Source organism: Triturus cristatus, chromosome 3_2, assembly GCF_964204655.1.
Source record: "Triturus cristatus chromosome 3_2, aTriCri1.1, whole genome shotgun sequence".
Lineage (NCBI taxonomy): Eukaryota > Metazoa > Chordata > Amphibia > Caudata > Salamandridae > Triturus > Triturus cristatus.
The window spans coordinates 900,382,007-900,400,168 of record NC_140584.1 but is presented as its reverse complement, the minus strand read 5'-3'; the positions used below and the strand labels follow the sequence as shown (position 1 = coordinate 900,400,168).

The 18,162-nt window shown below is 44.9% G+C and overlaps 1 protein-coding gene across 1 annotated transcript in view; it reads right to left on the bottom strand.

The window, feature by feature from the left end:
- ULK2 (unc-51 like autophagy activating kinase 2) overlaps positions 1-18,162 on the bottom strand; it is a 604,281-nt gene that overhangs the window by 93,320 nt on the left and 492,799 nt on the right. The window contains exons 23-24 of the mRNA XM_085649334.1: positions 6,385-6,563; positions 4,817-4,935 (exon numbers count right to left, since the gene is read on the bottom strand). Of these exons, the coding sequence (XP_085505460.1) occupies positions 4,817-4,935; positions 6,385-6,563 (298 nt within the window). The remainder of the gene's footprint in view (positions 1-4,816; positions 4,936-6,384; positions 6,564-18,162) is intronic.

Genomic DNA, 18,162 nt, shown 5'->3' with positions numbered 1-18,162 from the left:
ACTCGTGGAGAAAGAGACCCCAATCCCCTGAACCTAAACCTCCAGAAAGCTGATACTGGCCAGGCATTAGGACTTTTAACAGGAGATGAACTAAACAACTTAGTCAGGAGAATCAAGTGGAATCCTCATCAACTGCCCCAGGTGGCAAAATGGCTCAAGGATGGGACACTTTGGGCGAAGGACCAATAAGGGGACCAAATCCTATTAACTTGGGATCAGAAGATTAGAACACTAGTCTCATTTCTCCAGGGACACAGAGGACCTTGAAACCGAAATCGGCAACATCCTAGCCAGCACAACAACTCTCAACAGCAACGGAGCATTAACCTCATGCGGAAGAACTTGAAGAAAAGAACCTGTCTGCTTAAATCCAACTTAACAGCTGGAAACTAAGCAGCAGCAAAGGAGGCATGGAAAGCACACAAAAAAACACCTGGGCCTTAAAACGAAGAGGAGGAATGGAAAATGATTCTTGTAATGCTCAAGGAAGGATCCCTAGCCTGGTTTTTGCAGTATGTGAATAGGCTAAAATCCCAAGGGGCCACCAAGGGCAAACGCAGTTTAAGCAACAGCGTGGGAGAACCATGTGAGGTGTCCGTTCCTTGCTCACAATCCTTCAGCTACCTCGTAGCCCGCCAGGCGAAAAGCAGAAGAACACCAAGCCCCAATTTAATCTACGGAAATAGTCAAATTAATCAAATCTATGAAGGCTAGCGGAGCACCTGGCCCAAACGTGCTCCATGCTGGGATTTTCCAATCTGCCCCAGATAGCTGGGCCGAGCTTCTAATCCCTTCATTTAACATTGCATACACCCTGGGCAAAACACCTGAATCCTGGAGAGGTTCAATATTATCCCTAATCCACAAAAAAGGTAGCCTCCTGAATCCAAATAATTATCGTTTAATTACCTTTTTAGACCTGGAGGCAAAAGCATATGCTTAAATTTTACTGGAAAAATTGGAAACCTGGGCAGAAGAAAACGAGCTGCTGCCTTTTTTTCAAGCAGGCTTCCGAGGAGGAGCAGCTACCACCGACGATATATTAGCCCTATCAGCCCTTAGCCACCAAGCCACACAGACGAACCAACCTCCTCTCCTTTGCTGCCTTGTTGACTTAACAGCAGCTTTTGACAAAGTGGATAGACATACTCTTTGGAGGAAATTGGCAAACTGGGCATTCCATCTTCCTTCCTAACGGCTATATCTCTGTACTTGGACACCCGAGTATGTGTGAAAACAGGCCCACTATCTCGGTCTGTTAAAATCTGCATGTCCGGAGATTTGAAGCAAGGATGTGTCCTCGCCTCTTTACTTTTTAATCTGTACACAGCGGACCTGGGCAAAGTTCTCTCAAACAGCCATCTGGTCCCTTCTCGACTAGGCCACCGCTCCTTACATGTACTTCAATATGCGGATGACATTGTCATCATGGATCGGACCAAAGTAGGACTACAACGTGCACTGACCAGCCAGTGCATGTACTGTATCTCAAACCATTTTACAATCAACTCAGAAAAAACACAAGATTCTTGTACCTGGAAGACAAAAACACAAAAAGCAAATCACTTTCCACAAAGATGTTATGACTATTATCTCAGCCCCAAAATACAAATACTTGGGGGTCTGGTTTACAGAAACCGCTCAACCCTCTGCTCATAAAAAAGATCTGATCAAAAAAGCGACTGCTATTAATTATGGACTAATAAAATTAAACAACAAGCTAAAAGGCCTGTCAGCAGAGGGCATAAGAAAAGTCACAATAGCATCTCTCTTACCAGCACTTTCATATGGACATCCTGCGTTTCCAGGCGTCTTCCCTGAAATCCTGGAGCGAGCACAGTGCTTGTGCTACGAAAAGATTTTTCAACTCCCAAAACCTCTTTTCAGGGAGAGACTCAGACTGGAGCTCGAATTGACCAAACAATCTCTAACTCTTGATGCGGATCTTTTAAAATATCCCATTCAAATTCTGAAAGCCCCGGAGAAATCTCTAAAGAGTTGCCTAAAAGATATATTTGAAAAAGCTGGATCCCTGTAGCACACTCGGGTTGAGAAAGCCCTCGCCACTACAGAAATAAACAAAACAGCTCTTGCCTTTTATTACATATGCCACTTGGAAAAAGTGCATTAACAAGCACGTACAATTAATTTCATTCCGGCAAGACCAGAAAACAATAAAAACATCTCTTTTCCTGGCCCCGCTCAACGCATCTTATCTAGTATCCAAATGCCAGTCTTACCTCTTTGCGGCTCTCAACCCCAAAACTAGGAGAGATCCTATGTATGGGACTGCTGGCCTTGCCGATAGTGGAATTTAGCCTGGCGTGTGCACACAAAAACACAAGGGGGGCATGCCGTCTATGTACCTACAAACAAGAATCATGGTTGCACCTTCTGTGCTGTTGCCCAGCTATAGCGAATGAGAGAATAACCCTTCTTAGGAAACTATACCTGAAAGGAAAAACAAATACCTGCCTAGAGGCTTCGGCTATATGTTTTACTCAAAAGGAACCCTACATCCTGGCTTGCTGAGGGCATTTCAAACAAACAATCAGGTACACTCTCCAGCCTCGCCCCGGGGCATGACCTGGCCCTTGGATAGTTCAAAAGGTGATCCTGGATTACTTTAAAGGGAAGTCAGCATGAACCCTAGACAAGACCAGATAAAAGGAACACTCTTACTTACCTTCTCAATGATACAGCAGAAGTCGGAGCATTCAGTATTACAATAGACCTCCGTCCCTGCCCAAGAGGATGCCTGAGACTGGAGTCTTCCAACAAATATTACTAATTAAAAGGCTCCTACAAATTTGGACTAAATCGCAATGCATAGGCACTTTACCTGGGATTTCGTTCCAAGGATGGAGCATGAAGAATTCAAGGGGAATGGGAGGAAAGTAAGACAAAGAACTTTGAGAGGCAGTTGGGCTATTGGGGCCGGTCGCAGAGCACAAGACAAATGTAAACACGAAAAAAGGGTTAGAGTCAAACGAAAGCACTTAGTAATTGCACTTTATTAGAAAATCATCCTCCTCCTGCTGCACATGGAGTTTTGCATTGTGGAAAGTGGCAGCTCTGTATAACACCTCATGGTATGAAGTGACATCATCAAGAGGTGATGGCTTAGTAGGGTACCGATCTTAGTCTGTGTCCACGGAAATTCAGCATCATTCCATGTGTCCGGATCCAGTGAGTCATGAGGGTGGTGAAATTGGTCATTAAGGACCCTAGGACTGTCCCCACACCCGAATGTGAAGAGCCTGTAGATGAACGATGTGGCGATCCTAAAGGCAAGACAGGAGACACAGGTGGAGGAGGGTGCAGGGGAGGAGCAGAATGCTGGTGGTCACCTTGTCATGTCTATTTTGTTTTTGGGGCCTTGGAGTGGGTTGATGACTTTCTCAAAAGCGGGTTTCCTCTTGTGAGGTGCAGAGTCCTTTGTTACATATGGAGGCTTTGCCAAAAGACGACCTGTACCTGGTTGGATATGAATGCGCTTTTGTTGAGAATCCAAGTGGTTCTGCACCTGCTCGAGAATTGGCAGACTGAATTACTCTATAGCAACAGAGGATGTTGCAGTGGAATGAGGTCTTGATGGAAATGCAGAAGTTCATTGACCAGAGGGTGCTGAGCTCGATCTCTGCTCATATTGCTTCAAATTGATAGGTCTCGACACCGTATATTGCCTTGGTTACAAATGACTCCGGAAAATATGTCTCAGCCCCAAAGATTTCAACACCAGCCCTTTCGAGTCTCAGGGTGGCCGAGGATGTGCCTTCGGGTCCAGAACCAAAGCTGCACTTGAGGCTTAGAGTGAGACTTAGGTGCCAAATGTGTCTTGGGTGCTAGAGCTGTTTTTAAATGCCGGTGTCGACCTTGGCCGGATGACAGTGGTGCATCGGAATCCTCACAAGCAACCTGAGACCTAGGAGCTTGTCTCTCTGAGTGGTGTGTCATGTGAACATTCGTACTCACTGTGACATTCTGAGGGCACTAGGCTGCCGGAGGCTCTTGGGACTTGACATCTGCCTCAGAAACGATGCTTCCGGGTGAAAAGTCCACCTCCCTTACGGCGCCTGGGGCATCCACCTCTTCGACATCCGACTCCTCCTTTCATCCCCCAAGATGTCCGGAGCCTCTTCTACCTCTCATATTTGCATCATGGGGGTGGAGGTGATCTAATGTGTTTGTCGATTCCGAAGCGTTTTCTTGTTTTGGAAGGAAGGCAGGCCGAACAGGAGTCCTCACAGTGGTCTTATGACAAACAGGCGTTGCAGACTTTAGGGAGGTCCGATTTCGAATACTTGGCCAAACAACTGGGACAGAATTGAAATGGAGTCCTTTCCATCACAGGAACATTCTCTACCAGAGCGGTTAGGAATCAATGGCATTCGTTTGGGATGAAGTCGAAGGTATGCCATGGTGTAAAACCGATGGGAATGCTGTATTTTTGTAGATACCAAAGAGAGAACAGATCTGAGGACCCAATGATAACACCACGAAGCATTGAACAGGAGCTATGGATACATCTCAACCCGAAGGTGGAAAAAAAAAAGATATAACAATGGAGCCAATGCCCATGTGCAATACCACTAATAGGTGGAGTCACTAGACCTCATGACCCAAAAAGATTTTCTTAGAAGAAAAACAAGTTATGCACGTCTGAGCCCAACACTAGATGGGGGACGTATGCACAGCATGTGCATCTACAGCTGCATATGCCATGAACATTCAGTTTTTGGCAGGTTAGGCAAAACAGATAAGAATTTAGGGGTACCAAAACCCCCGCAAACGTACTGAGGTGGCTAGCACATACCTTGCTTTACGGCAGAGGACGGGTTCATTTTACCAGACTTTATCTGGGATTTGGCGAGTTGCAATGAGGAAGCCAAAATCTGGGCGGCTTTCATGTACAATACAAGCTGCTCAACTTGCCTAAGAAAAGAGAATAAAAGAGAGCATTATAATGATAACATCAATAATACCAATATTGTAAGATGCACACAACACACACACATTGTGTTTTGGTGCTACCATTACCAAACTCAACAGTACACACTTTGTCAAACTTGCAAAGATGAAAGTATGGGATGGTGAGGTGTTGTGTTGCAGAATGCTGTATGGTGTGATGCTCTGAGGGCTGATGAGGGAAAGTGTGTTGTGGCGTAATCAATGCATCATGTGTGGGTGTTGTTGTACGGCATGGTAGACGGTGGTTGGATATGTACTAGTAAAGTGTTCTATTGTTTGGTATGCAGCTGTGTGACATAGGATTGGACAGTCTAGATGCATCAAACACCTTAAGAGGGAAGGGTGAGATTTGACAATCTGCAAAGAAGTGAATACATCAAACAGAACTGGTAAAAATGCATTATAAAACTCATGAGAAAAAGGTCACTGGGGACTTTAAAGATGAAACAAAACTTGGTAGTCTTATATTTTAAACAGGAGATGCAAGTATATTGGAAAATTATGTCTGAAAGTACTTCCATACCAAGTGCTATTTGGGTTTTATTGTCTGCCCAAACTGTACTGATTGCCCCGAAGTTCACAAAGACACACCAACATATGGGGTCAAGTGTGGAAAACATTTTCTTCAGAAAACAACAGCTTTTTTTAAAGTGCCTGCAAGGTATATGTTTTACTTTGTAGAATAATATTTATAACTGTGTGTGAACATTCCCCGACCAGGTTATGCTAGACTGGTCTTTCGGCAACACAGGCATGGAAGGAGTATGAAGAGGAGGAATGCCAGAGTGGCCAAGTTTGAAAAGGTTGGTTTGAGGAGCAGCACTGCAGAAACGTGGTGTATTTTATTCATGGAGATACGTGGTAATTTTGATAAATTCGCAGAAATATGGGTTACCTTTGGCTTAAATAGGAACATAGGATTCAAAGATGTGAATAAGGACGACTATCAAGTTTTGGGGACTTGAGCCGTATGGGTTAGACGTGAGTAGCACACATGTAATATGGCACTATGTTCGTAAATTGGCAAACTGAGTAATACTAATGTTTGTATTTAGTCAAATGCTCTGTATAGCACTAACATGTTGGTATGAAGGAAACATCAATGTCTAGGGGTGTAAGACACACAGAGGAAATAAATGTATGCACAAGACATATCCTTAGTGTAAAGTCATATGCCTAAAGTAAACATGCATGTATATTGTGACATACTGATCTGGTTATGTGTTTGACGGCACCGCAGATTGGTAATGGACTGTGGTTATGCCGCTATGGCTAAAGCTTTTTTGAACAGTATAGCTCTTTTAATGGTTATAACAAGTTAATTTGTAGCGCCGTTAGAAGCCAGTGGTAGTAAGAAATCCATGGGCCTGTTTTGTTTACCAGTACTCAGGATATCTGTGGCCCCACACCTACCCCCATTCTTTGCTGAGCTGGCTGATCTGGTCCACGACAATGCTCTCCTGGATTTGGTAGAGGGATACTGCTGAGGTACACAGGTCTGAATTAGCTCCTCGGGCTGCGGTCAGATCCATTACACATTCAGTGAATGCCAGCATCAGATTCAGGTGGCGAAGGGTGTCTGTGTGCTCCCTCTAAAGAAGAGAAGAGAAGACACAAAGCTTGAGGGGTGTTCAGCAAGAAAGTATTGTCATGCTTAATAATGTGAAGTATCTGGAAGAGAATAGCGGGGCTTTCACCTACGTCTTCACCAGTTCAAACAAATTAAGCCAAGTGGCACTGTGTCTGAAGCACCTGGTCATTTGTGCTGACATGCAACAAAATGCAGCCTTTCAGAGCACATTCATTCTCTAGCCAATTGGAGAAGACAGATCGAGAGGAATAATTTTGAGCCTTTGGGTCATACATTTGTAGAAATTTGGACTAGCAAGTAATTAAACTATTCTTCAACAATAGTACCAAATTTTAAATATCCAAACAGTATGCCTTAAAAAATAAAACTACACTAATATTACACAATATTCAGACTTTATACTGAGGAATTGTTTCAGGCACTGTTTAAAATACAACCAGCAATGAGCTATAAAGAAGGAATATGTTACTTACCCAAAAAGCATCTGTTCTTGGCATGTAGAGCTGTAGATTCACATGCTGAACCCTGCCATCTAGGGTTGGGTCCGGATGTTTGCAAGTTGTTTTTGTTCGAAGAAGTCTTTCCAGACACGAGGTAGGCGACTCCTCCTCTCGGTGATAGTGCGCATGGGCATCGACTCCATTGTTAGATAGTTTTCCCGCAGAGGATGAGAAATGGAGCTAGAAAGTGTAGAATAGAGATGTCCATGCAACTGGGGATACCGCTCTCTCCGGAACTGCGCTTGCTGGCACAAAGAAAGAAAGAACTGAGTCGGCACACGAGGTCTGCATCTAGGTAGCTACCGCAACGTTATCCCGGCGAACACAACGCCGAACACGGAGTCGACCGACGTCACCTTCCGACGCGCAGGGGTACGGCTGACGGAAAACTTTGCGGATCCAGTATGTCGCCTGGGGGTAATTCTAAGGTAAGGAATCTATAACTAACTGTTTCTTTCAGAAATTTCTGGTGGATCCTACATCGTCCTGCAGTGTCTCCACCATATGAATATACTCTAGGTGGTAGAATGGGTCTGGGTGGAAAACTATACTTACCCTGTATGCATCTGTTCATAGCATGTAGTGCTGAGGATTCATATGCTTTGCATACTCCTACCATCTAATGTTGGGATTGGACATTACATCTTGTATTTCTTCTATGAAGCTTCAAATCACAGGATGTTGTGCGACTCCTCTCTTAAGTCCACAATGTGCATACACCACCTCCACCTTAGTTTGTCTTTAGTCAGCAGGTGCAAGAAAGGTGAGAGTGAAGTGTAGGGTCAGACTAATATGATGTGCCCTGTGCACTGTAAATTCACAAATTAGGTGCAATTAATAAAACATGTTGGGCCATATGTAGGTAAAACGTGTTTTGCGATTCTCTAATTGCAATTTTTAGGGAATCGCAATTAGAGAATTGCAAAACGGAATGTAGGTAGGATTAGCAAAATATTTTGCGATTCCCACCTATTCCTTATTTTCAAATCCCAAATTGAGATTCGCAAATAAGGAATACCTTGCCATTCATTCCTATGGGCTAGAAGGCCCATAGGAATGAATAGGAAGACATTCTCAATTTGCGATTCTCAATTAGAGATTCGCAAATTGAGAATGCAATTTCAAGGTTGCAAGGGTGTCAATAGGACACCCTTTTGCACTCCTGAAATAAACATGTGTGCACATGTGGCGCACATACATGCGCCAAGGGCATGTATGTGCGCCACATGGCACTTTGAAAAATGCAAAAAAGTGCATTTTTCAAAGAAATCGCAAATTACCACCAACCTGAAGTTGGTGGTAATATGAGATTCCTTAAGCCAAAATCGCACAACTTGGGTGCTTCCTACATTGCATTTAAGGAATCGCAATTTGGGATTCCTTAAATGCATTAGCAAAATAAGGAATCGCAAATTTTGCGATTCCTTATTTTGCGTGTGGGTTTTTGTGTGCTACATAGCACACTGCCCAAATTGCGATCGCAAACGCCGAAATTCGGCGAATTTCAGCATTTGCGATCGCAATTTGGCTTCCTAGATATGGCCCGTTATCACTGCATGATTCTGGGTAGGGGGATGGCCGCAAATGAACCTACATCACTACTCGCTTTGAACAGATGCTTACAGGGTAACATTTTTCATTCCTATTGAGTGTGGCAGTAGATAAACAAGCTTTGTATCAACTGTAAGGCAGTTTCCTCCTTGCACTGACTAGCGGGCATATGATGCAGATGTTTGAAATAACAAAAGTGGAAAGGAAATAGTAGCTACAGTTTAAATTATAAATAATTAACGTACATAAGGAATTGAATAAATGTGCAAACGTGCATTTCTTTTCGTATTGTTCACAAATTCATAGGTTATAAGCACTTCACTCAGTGAGTAAACGTTTTGCTTTTGGCAAAGCAGATCTGTATACATTTGACAATCCATGTTGCAATGCCTGCCTTAAAAATATGGTGCTCTTTGTAGGTTTTAGCAAAAGCCACAAACAGTTGGTTACTCTTGTGGAAACACTTAGTCCTGTCAATATAATATGTGAGCATCCGCTAGCTCATTGACTGCTTAAGAAGAGATGGTCTCGTCCTCATCACCTTTGAAGCTGGCTGCGCGGAGGATAAAACCATCTCGTTCTTAGCACTTAAGTGGTTAACTAGCTGTGTAATGCTGTAACCACTACATAATCAAGTTGTGGAAAGAATACTGGCAGCCCAGTAGTATGGTCAATTAGGAACTTTGGATTGGTTCTAGGACTACTCTATGCTTGTGTACCTAAATAAATGGCTCCTGAATGGTTGGAGCTTGGAACACGTTGATGCGCCTGACGCAGGTTTACAAAAAAAGTTTACGAGAAAAGCTACTCTTCCAGAAGAGGAACTGTAACATTGCAGGGGTGGAGGGTTCAAATGGCAGCACCATGAGCCTTGTAAGTATCATGTTAAGGTTCCAAACAGGGGCAGGAGGTGTTCTCGGTATATCACTTTTTTAAGCTCCTCTATAAGCGCCTTGACATCAGAAATACTGAAGAGGGATGAGTGTTCCCTGTTCTGCATATGGTGAAGAGAAAAGGCTTGGGCGTGGAATTTTGCAGAGGGTGGAACTACATGAGAGGAGGAACATTATTGGAAGGGGAAGAGGGGGCAAGAATTTGCTGGAATGTTACTCCACTAATAATAATGGAATGGAAAGGACAGAGAAAGGGAGGGACAGAGAAAGGAATGGGGTGGGCCTGAGGCTATAAAATCCAGGTTCCATATCAATAGACAGAGATTGGCTACGTCGCAACATTTCCTTACCACAGGTCCTGCTTCTTTCAAAGCTAGTATAAGGGAAGAAGCTGTGGGAAACTGGCTGCGTGGCACCACCCCTTCCTTACAATAGGTCATCCTTCTTTCCAGGTGGAAGGTGCTAGAACCCACTATGACTTATAAAATTACCTGGAGAAGCCAGAAGGAGGAGTCCAATTCCTGTGAATTACGGAGGAGTGGAAACCCATTCGAGCACAGGAATAAAGTTGAGCACAGGAATAAAGTTAACCCCAAGGAAGTAGGAGTTATGAACTTGGGCTCATAACAAGCAAGGCTAACAGTGACAACCCTGAATGTGAAGATTTACAGTGCAAGTTAAAAACATAATGACCAGGGAATATGCCATGAAGGGGATTAAATTACGCATGAAAATTAATAAACCTGTTTGTCATAAAACACGACCTGTCTCTGGATCAGTCATTGGCTAGTTTACAGCTAGGCACTGCTGTCTGCTGCTGCTCTTGATCAGGCAGTCATCAAGATATGGGAAGATGTGGCTGCACACCCAGTGTAGATGGCCACCACTACACAGACACTTGATAAAGACCCATGGAGCCGTGATGACAGCGAAGAGTTGAAATGTGAATTGGTAGAGCTGTCCACTTACAACAAACCAAAGATACTGGTGATGGGCAGGGTGGATAGGGATGTGGAGGTAAGCATTCTAGAAATCTAACGGCATCATCCTAAAAGAGCAGCAGGATGATGCTCTGCAGGGTTGTCATATGAAAATGCTTTGACAGGGGGCACCAATAGAGAGGTATTCAGTCTAGGATGGGCAGGAGGGAGAAGTCTTTCTTTGTAATGAGCAAATAGCCCTGCCAAACCACTGCTAGTGGCCACCGATCTGAAGTGATCACCTCCTGCAAGAGTAGAGCTTGCTTACCAGACCCCCCTCAGCCCCCACCGATAAAGTTGTGTGGTTTGGTGAAGTCCATGGATGAGTCAGTGCTTGGGAACAGATGCTCCTTTAGCAGAGCTGCCTCTACCCCTGCCCTTGTCGTCGTTGCCCCTGTAATCTCCCTCAAGTAACCTCTTCCTGTCTGTGACTCGTGAAAGGCCTGTTGCAGCAATATGACTGTGACTGCGCAGAGAGTTTGGTCTTGCTCCTACCCCTAGACTACTGTCTGCGAAAAATGCTCCTCAGTATCATAGACTGCACGTCATTGAAGGATTTTGCAATCTTAGTGTAATTTTTTATTGTCTTTAACATCTCATCAACCTGGTGATCAAAAAGACCTTCCCTATTGAATGAGGAGTTGAGGAGTTAAGGAGGTACTGTTGACCTCCAGTTTGAACCCTGAGACACAACGCCATGCTTGACGGCAGAGTAAGATGTGGTATTAACGTTGCGAGAAACAGTATCCGTGGCAACTAATGTGCAATGGATATTAGCCTTGGAAATTATCTTCCCCTCCGCAATTAGCTCCTCGGTGTTCTTTAGGTATATCTATGGGAAGTGCCACACTAGAGCCTCCATCTCCTCACAGTGATATCTGCCGAACCTCAATAGCAGGCACACTGTATTGGCGATTCACCAGTGAATGATTGCACCAACAGCTACACGTTGGCCTGCGGTGTCGAGGCACGTACTCTTTTTATTTGGGGGTGGAGGGGAGTGGAGTTGCATGTTGCCTGGGCAGAGGCCCGCTTCCTTGCCATATGGACCACTAGAGAGCCAGAGGGAACCTGGCCTCTGATGTAAAGGGGGTCATTTTGAGAAACCGTGAGCTTCTTTTCGACCTGTGGTGTGACCACCTTAGCTCTAACCGGGTCTTTGAAGTTGTCAAGGGATGACTTGAACATGCCCTTAAGCATGGGCAGGAGCTGGACCATGCATTCTGTCTAAGATAGGGTCTCTCTTACATCTTAACCATCCGTACATAAAAAACTGACACATTGTCAGATCTTATCTAACATGTACGATTTTCTACCTCCACTACAGAATCTTTCAGTTCCTCCTGCACCATTTTTAAATTGGAATATAACATTGTCCGGTACATTTAAAATAAAGCCCCGGATTTCTTTAATTAAAGTAAAACCTTCAGCTACAAGCTTACATCATAATTTTGAATCGCAGTAGGTATTACCACAAAGTCAATTGCTGTTTACATTAGTCTTTATATACCTATACAGGAGATCCAAACTCCATTGTGCTGACATCTCCAAGATCAGCCGAAAATTCCGAATTTCACTGGTATAGTTCCAGATAGGTATCTTAATTTAATAACAAATCTACTCTATGAAATGAGCTTTCTTGGGCCCCACCTACTTCACAGGAACTTGATTATGCACATTTCTTCACATTTTGGTGTCATCTTAAGGTAGCATGTATTTTAATATCTGGACTTTTACTATTCTGCTTTTCACACGGTTCACAACTGCTGGATCTTTTTTGTCTTTATTTACGTAGCGCATCCTTTAAGATATCTCTTATTTGTCTGTGACAAAATAATCGGTTATGCTTCGGTTTAGACATTGAAACATAGTTTTGTTGTTGTATCTTATCATTGCAGTGTTTACTGAGACGGAATCCTGAAGAAGGCAATGCCGAAACGCGCAGTGTTAACTACCGCCAGTTTCATAACTCTACTGTGTCAATAAGTTTATATAAGACAGATGAGAATACTGTATACAATGATTGATGTGATATGATAGACTTTAACAAATCAGCAACTTACATCTCAAAACATATATCAGTCCTGTTTATTTATTGTATCTGCTAGATCAATCACACCACCACCTATTGTATCCTCTCATCTGACACTTTTATTGTATAAAAACGATTTCATGACGCAAATAGGCATTATTAATGACAAATGACTGCAATAAATAATAAAATGTTTATATCATAATAAATATACATTAATGTTTATATACAGTAAATTAATTAACACTAAAAGATCGGTATAACTGTTTTATCTGGTGCGTATCACGCACTTTGTGTGGGTTTTTTTTGCGTTTTTTTGTCCAAACCAGCAATTGTTCATCCCCTTGCCTTAGGCTTGTTTGCTTCAATTGTTTCTTTCCCTGTAACAGGCCAGTCCATCTTGTGTACAGGGGCCCCGTTCTTTACCAAATTTAAGATAGGGTCTCTACCAAAAAGTCAACCTCGTCCTGTAGAACATGCATGTCAAATTAAGGGTGGCGGGCTGCTCTCTGAATGACAGCATAGTACAAGGTGGCATCATATGGGAAAGAAGGTTTTGCTGGGAATTGCTCAAGATCTGGATCATCTGCAGGGTCAACGCTGTAGTCGTCCCAAGGGGAATCCCCACCTCCTGCCCAAGCAGGTTGGTCATAAGGGTCTCTCTCCCAATATGGGCTACCCGAGTCAGAAGAGGAATGCAACTATCCCAGAGAATATTTTGATAGAGAATGAGAGTTGGTGTGTATGTTGGCTCTTACAGAGGTGGTGGTGGCAAGTGCCTGGGTTTGAGAGTCTGGCAAGGAGGGCTTGTAGCCTTGTCCTAATGGTTTTTAGGCACCGGGTGCTGTGGTGTGTCCAAGGGAAGCTCCTCCTCGAAAGTTAAACTCCATTTTTGGGAATCAGGAGTGGTGTGGTCAATAGTTTCCTAAATGCAGCTGTGTAGAAATCTTGCCTGTATCTGAGTACATGAACAACAGCTTTTGATTGGCATAGATTTCCTCAGCCAATGTCTCTCAAATAGGTGCACTGGAGTACTCTGAACTATGTTTCGAAGGGGCCATTTACGTTGATGTGGCACTAGGTTTCAAAGGTGCTCTCTGTGTCGATATCAGGTCCGCAGTGGGAGACTTTTGGGCAATAAGAGTGTTGCGGAATGCCCATTCTGGATGCCTACTGCTGAGAGCTGGTTCTACTCCGAAGCCTTTTCTTGTTGTCGAGCAGAGCCCGAGGGCAGTAGTGGGCTGGCAGCCTGCTCAGGGTTCCACACCAGGCTACAGTGGGAGCAGTACCCCGCCTCGGTGTAAGAGTGTTTGGGTAAGCTAAGCTGTATCACCCCATTTCTGTCTGCATTCTCTGAGGTGAGCTCTTTGGAGATCAAAGAGGACCTGGTGAGACAGGGACAAGGGTATCAACTACTTGGGTGTAGAGGTGAAGTGGTGGGTCAAAGAGAAGCAGTGTACCCATCAGGGGATCTGAGAACAGGGACTGTTCTCCAGTCGTCTTTCTCAAGGAGTAGAATAGATAGGTCCAAAGCTGCGAGGAATCAGAGCCATTGTTGAACATCTCCAAACCCATTGGTGGTGAAAAATCTACGGAGGAGTCGGGCCCGGGTGCGTTATGGGAGAGCTTAACAACATCCTGTGACTCGAAGAGTCTTAATGAAAAACAAGTTGTAATCTCTGACCCCCAACCCTAGATGGGAGGAGTATGCAAAGAATGTGTATCTACAGTCACACATGCTACGAACACTTTCTCTACTAGCCATAGTTCTCCAGCCCCCCCAGGTGTTGCTGGGACTTCAGCTAGAACTCCACCCACCCCAGATTCACAATATTGGAGAATATAATGCACTAAAAGATACACTGGTGTCAGTTCTTTGTACTTTTTTCTGGCTGCACCACGAGAAACTGAGAACTCAGAAACCTCAATAATACAGTATACAATATGTTGTGTACCATAGGATCTTATTAGCTATTACTGAAATCGCTTTCAAGGAGGGGGTTGGTGGTAAGGCACCTACAGTATACACCACAAATACCTTTATATTATGCAGATTTGTAGAGCGCACTAGCACCCGGTAGAGTATCCTGGCACTGAGCAGTTGCTAATCTTGCCAAACCTAGGGCCTAGCGGGACTACTCGAAAAGCCAGGTCTTCAGCTTCGTGCAGAATTCAAGAAGTGAGGAGGAGGCTCTTATGCAACAGGTTGTTCCACACTTTCGGAGCAATAAAGTAGAAGGCTTGACCGCCGGATATGGTTTTCTGTATGTGTAGAATGTGTGCAAGTAGGAGTCTGGACGAGCGGAGGAGACTAGAAAGTTTGTGACCGCAGATGTGATAGTTAAGGTATGCTGGGTCAGTGTTATGTAGTGCCTTGAAAGTGTGTGTGAGGATTTTGAATTGTGCTCGTTTCTGTATCGGGAGCCAGTGGATCTTCTTCAGGTGTGGGCTGATGCGAGTGCAGCGTAGGAGGCTGAGAGTGAATCTGGCCTTTGAGTTCTAAACGGTCTGCAACCTTTGAGTGAATTTATTTTGTTGACTTCAGCATAGAGGGTGTTCTGGTAGTCCAGCCTGCTTGTGACAAGGATGAGTGAGACAGCTTTCCTGGTGCTGTTTGGGAACCATTTGAAAACGTTCTTCAGCACCTTCAGGGATTGAAAGCATGAGGCAGTGATGGCATCGACTTGGATGGTCATGTCGAATTTGCTGTCGATGATGATCCCAAGGTCTTGGAGTAGGTAGTGGGGGTGGTTATCGGTCCTAGTTCTGCTGACCACCAGGTGGAGTCAGACAGTGAAGTGTTCTTCCCGGAGATCACAATTTCGGTCTTGTCTGTGTTCAGATTCTGGTTTTCATCCAGTGTGCAATTTCAGACATGCAAAGGTACATAACTTTTTATTCTGATGGTGATTTATTTCTTAAGTTACCTCATCTTATGAATGTTTCCCAGCTCTAACATGTACAGAGTAAAGAACAGAGAAAGAGGCAAAGAGCTTTTTAACCACAGATCGGTGAACCAAATCCACCTTTCCCTGTCTGGGGCGATCATGGGCAGCTGTGCTTGATCCTCCAGCACATCAAGCAGCACTAAGAGAAAAGCAGGAGATTGGGGAAATGTATACAGCAGCCGCCAATTACCAAATTAACTTGAAAGCATCTCCCAAGGAACCATTCAGAATGAAGTGTACAGCACAAAACAGAGGAAACACCCCTGTTCAGAACTGTGCCAAGGAGATCCACTCATGCACACCCAAATCTGACAAGGATAATTTCCTTCACTTTGGGGTGTAGTTGCTCCTAGTGGTCCTCGAATGAGAGGTAACTCAGACATTGAGCATCACGCTAAGACGTGCCTTACTGGGAAATACCCCATTGCTGTGCCTGCCATCACAGCCGAATAGGCTCTCAACACAAGGACCATGATCTAAGAGTGTTGTGTCTTTTGATGTAATAGACAATGTTGTTATCTGATGGAATTTCAACAGCGCTCCCTGAGGTGAAAGAAAGGAAAACTCTCATGACAATATGTATTGCTCACAGCTCCCAAACATTTTTATACAGGCGCTGTGCTAACGGGGACCATAAGCCCTGCATATTGTTGTTGTCCAGATGAGCACTTCAGCCCAATGAGAAGGCGCCCGTAACAACAGAATTCTGCAACGACTTTGGGGACTGCCTGCTATTAGATTGGAGAGACACCTCTAAACTGGAAGATCTGGGAAAACAAAATCGAAGATCTGCACCAAAACTGAGAAGCCTCATCGTTGCTGGATCCATTGTCTACTTGAACACCACAAAAGCTCTCTCATTTGCCATCTGGCATGCAGCTCCAACAGGATACACGAGGTCATAAGGTCTAGCAGGTGCAGGTCTTGCACCTGGCATCTTGCATCTGTGTCTGAGCCAGAAGCACAAGTTACTACTTGAGTAACAATATATCTGTAAGAGAAATTAGTTAGTGATAGATTCCTTACCTTAGAATATCCCCAGGCGTCAGACTGGATCTGGAAAGTTTTTCGTCAGCAGTACCCCTGCGCGTCGGTAGGTGGCGTTGTGCGGCTCCGCGGGTGTCGCTGGCGTCCTAAGCGCCGAGATGACGTCACGGAGACTACTTAGGCGCTAGCCATGCGCGCTGACGTCAATTCTGTACACTACTTTCCGCGCCAGGAACGCAGAGCCATGCAAGAAACTGACCACTGGTGCCATGAAACTAGGGCCCTGAAAGGGATGACCTTAACCCTAGAATCAGTTCGCAGAACAGGGAGGATGGGACTAATGTCTGTTCTAGATATAACGTTACACAAGTAGTAACTTGCGCATCTGAAAGAGACACGTTAGTGATAGATTCCTTACCTTAGAATAGATACCCCAGCAATACCAACCCCGGTGGTGGGTCTGCGGATTACACCAGAAAGTCACAGAGAACAGAACGGCCAAAGAAGCCGTCTCTTTAAACTGGACTGTCAAGGCAGTAATGCTTGGTACACGTGTGCAGCAAGGCCCACGTAGCTGCCTGACAAATGTCCTGCAAGGGAACGCCACGTTCCAAGGCCGTAGTGGCTGCCGTTGTCCTGGTAGAATGGGCACGCAGCCCCACAGGAGGCTCCTTCTTGGCCAATGAGTAACATGCTTTGATGCACAGAACGACCCACCGAGAGATGGTTTGTTTGTGCACGGCCCGATCTTTTTTGGCGCCCACGTAGCCAACAAAGAGCTGGTCATCCACCCGGAACTGTTGTGTACGCTTCAGATAGAACGAGAGCACACGTTTTGGGTCCAGACGGTGGACCCTCTCTTCCTCCTTAGGAGGATACGGAGGTGGAAAGAAGGTGGGCAAAGTGATGGTCTGCCCGATGTGGAAGGGCGTGACAACCTTTGGCAGGAAAGAAGGACGGGTCCTTAGAACCACCTTGTCTGCATGAACAGGAAGAAAGGAAAGGAGGTTTAGAAGAAAGAGCCTGTAGCTCACTCTCTCTTCTGGCAGAGGTGATAGCTAACAGGAAAGCCGTCTTGAGAGTGAGAAGACGTGAGGGACATTTATGAAGGGGCTCAAAGGGAGCGCACATCAGATTGGTCAAAACAAGATTCAGAACCCATGAGGCATTATGAAAGGCACAGGAGGAAACATGTGTAATGCCTTTGAGGAAGCGATTAACGACCGGGGCCTTAAAAAGAGAAGGCTAATCTGGAAGCCGTAGAAAAGCGGGGATGGCTGAAACACAACCTTTGATAGTGCCCAATCCGGAGCAACAAGGATGACTTGGGTCCGGTCGTGACGAATCTTCTTCAGCACTCTCGGCAGAAGTGGTATAGCCGGAAAGGCGTACAACAGACCGCAGCTCCACTCGCGATGAAAAGCGTCGCCGAGCTAGCGCCGCCTTGGAAATTCAAACGCGCAGAACTGATGACATTGCGCGTTCTCTTCGGTGGCGAATGGATCTAACCAAGGCTCTCCCCACAGCAGAAAGAGACCTTGCACCACGTCCAAGTTCAGTCGCCATTCATGATCCATCATGCCACGTCGGCTGAGTTCGTCCGCCGTGGCGTTCAGAGAACCTGCCAGGTGTTGAACCACCAAGGTAATGCCTTGATGTTCCAGACATGTCCAGAGGCGCAGAGCCTCCTGACATAGGGTCCACGACCC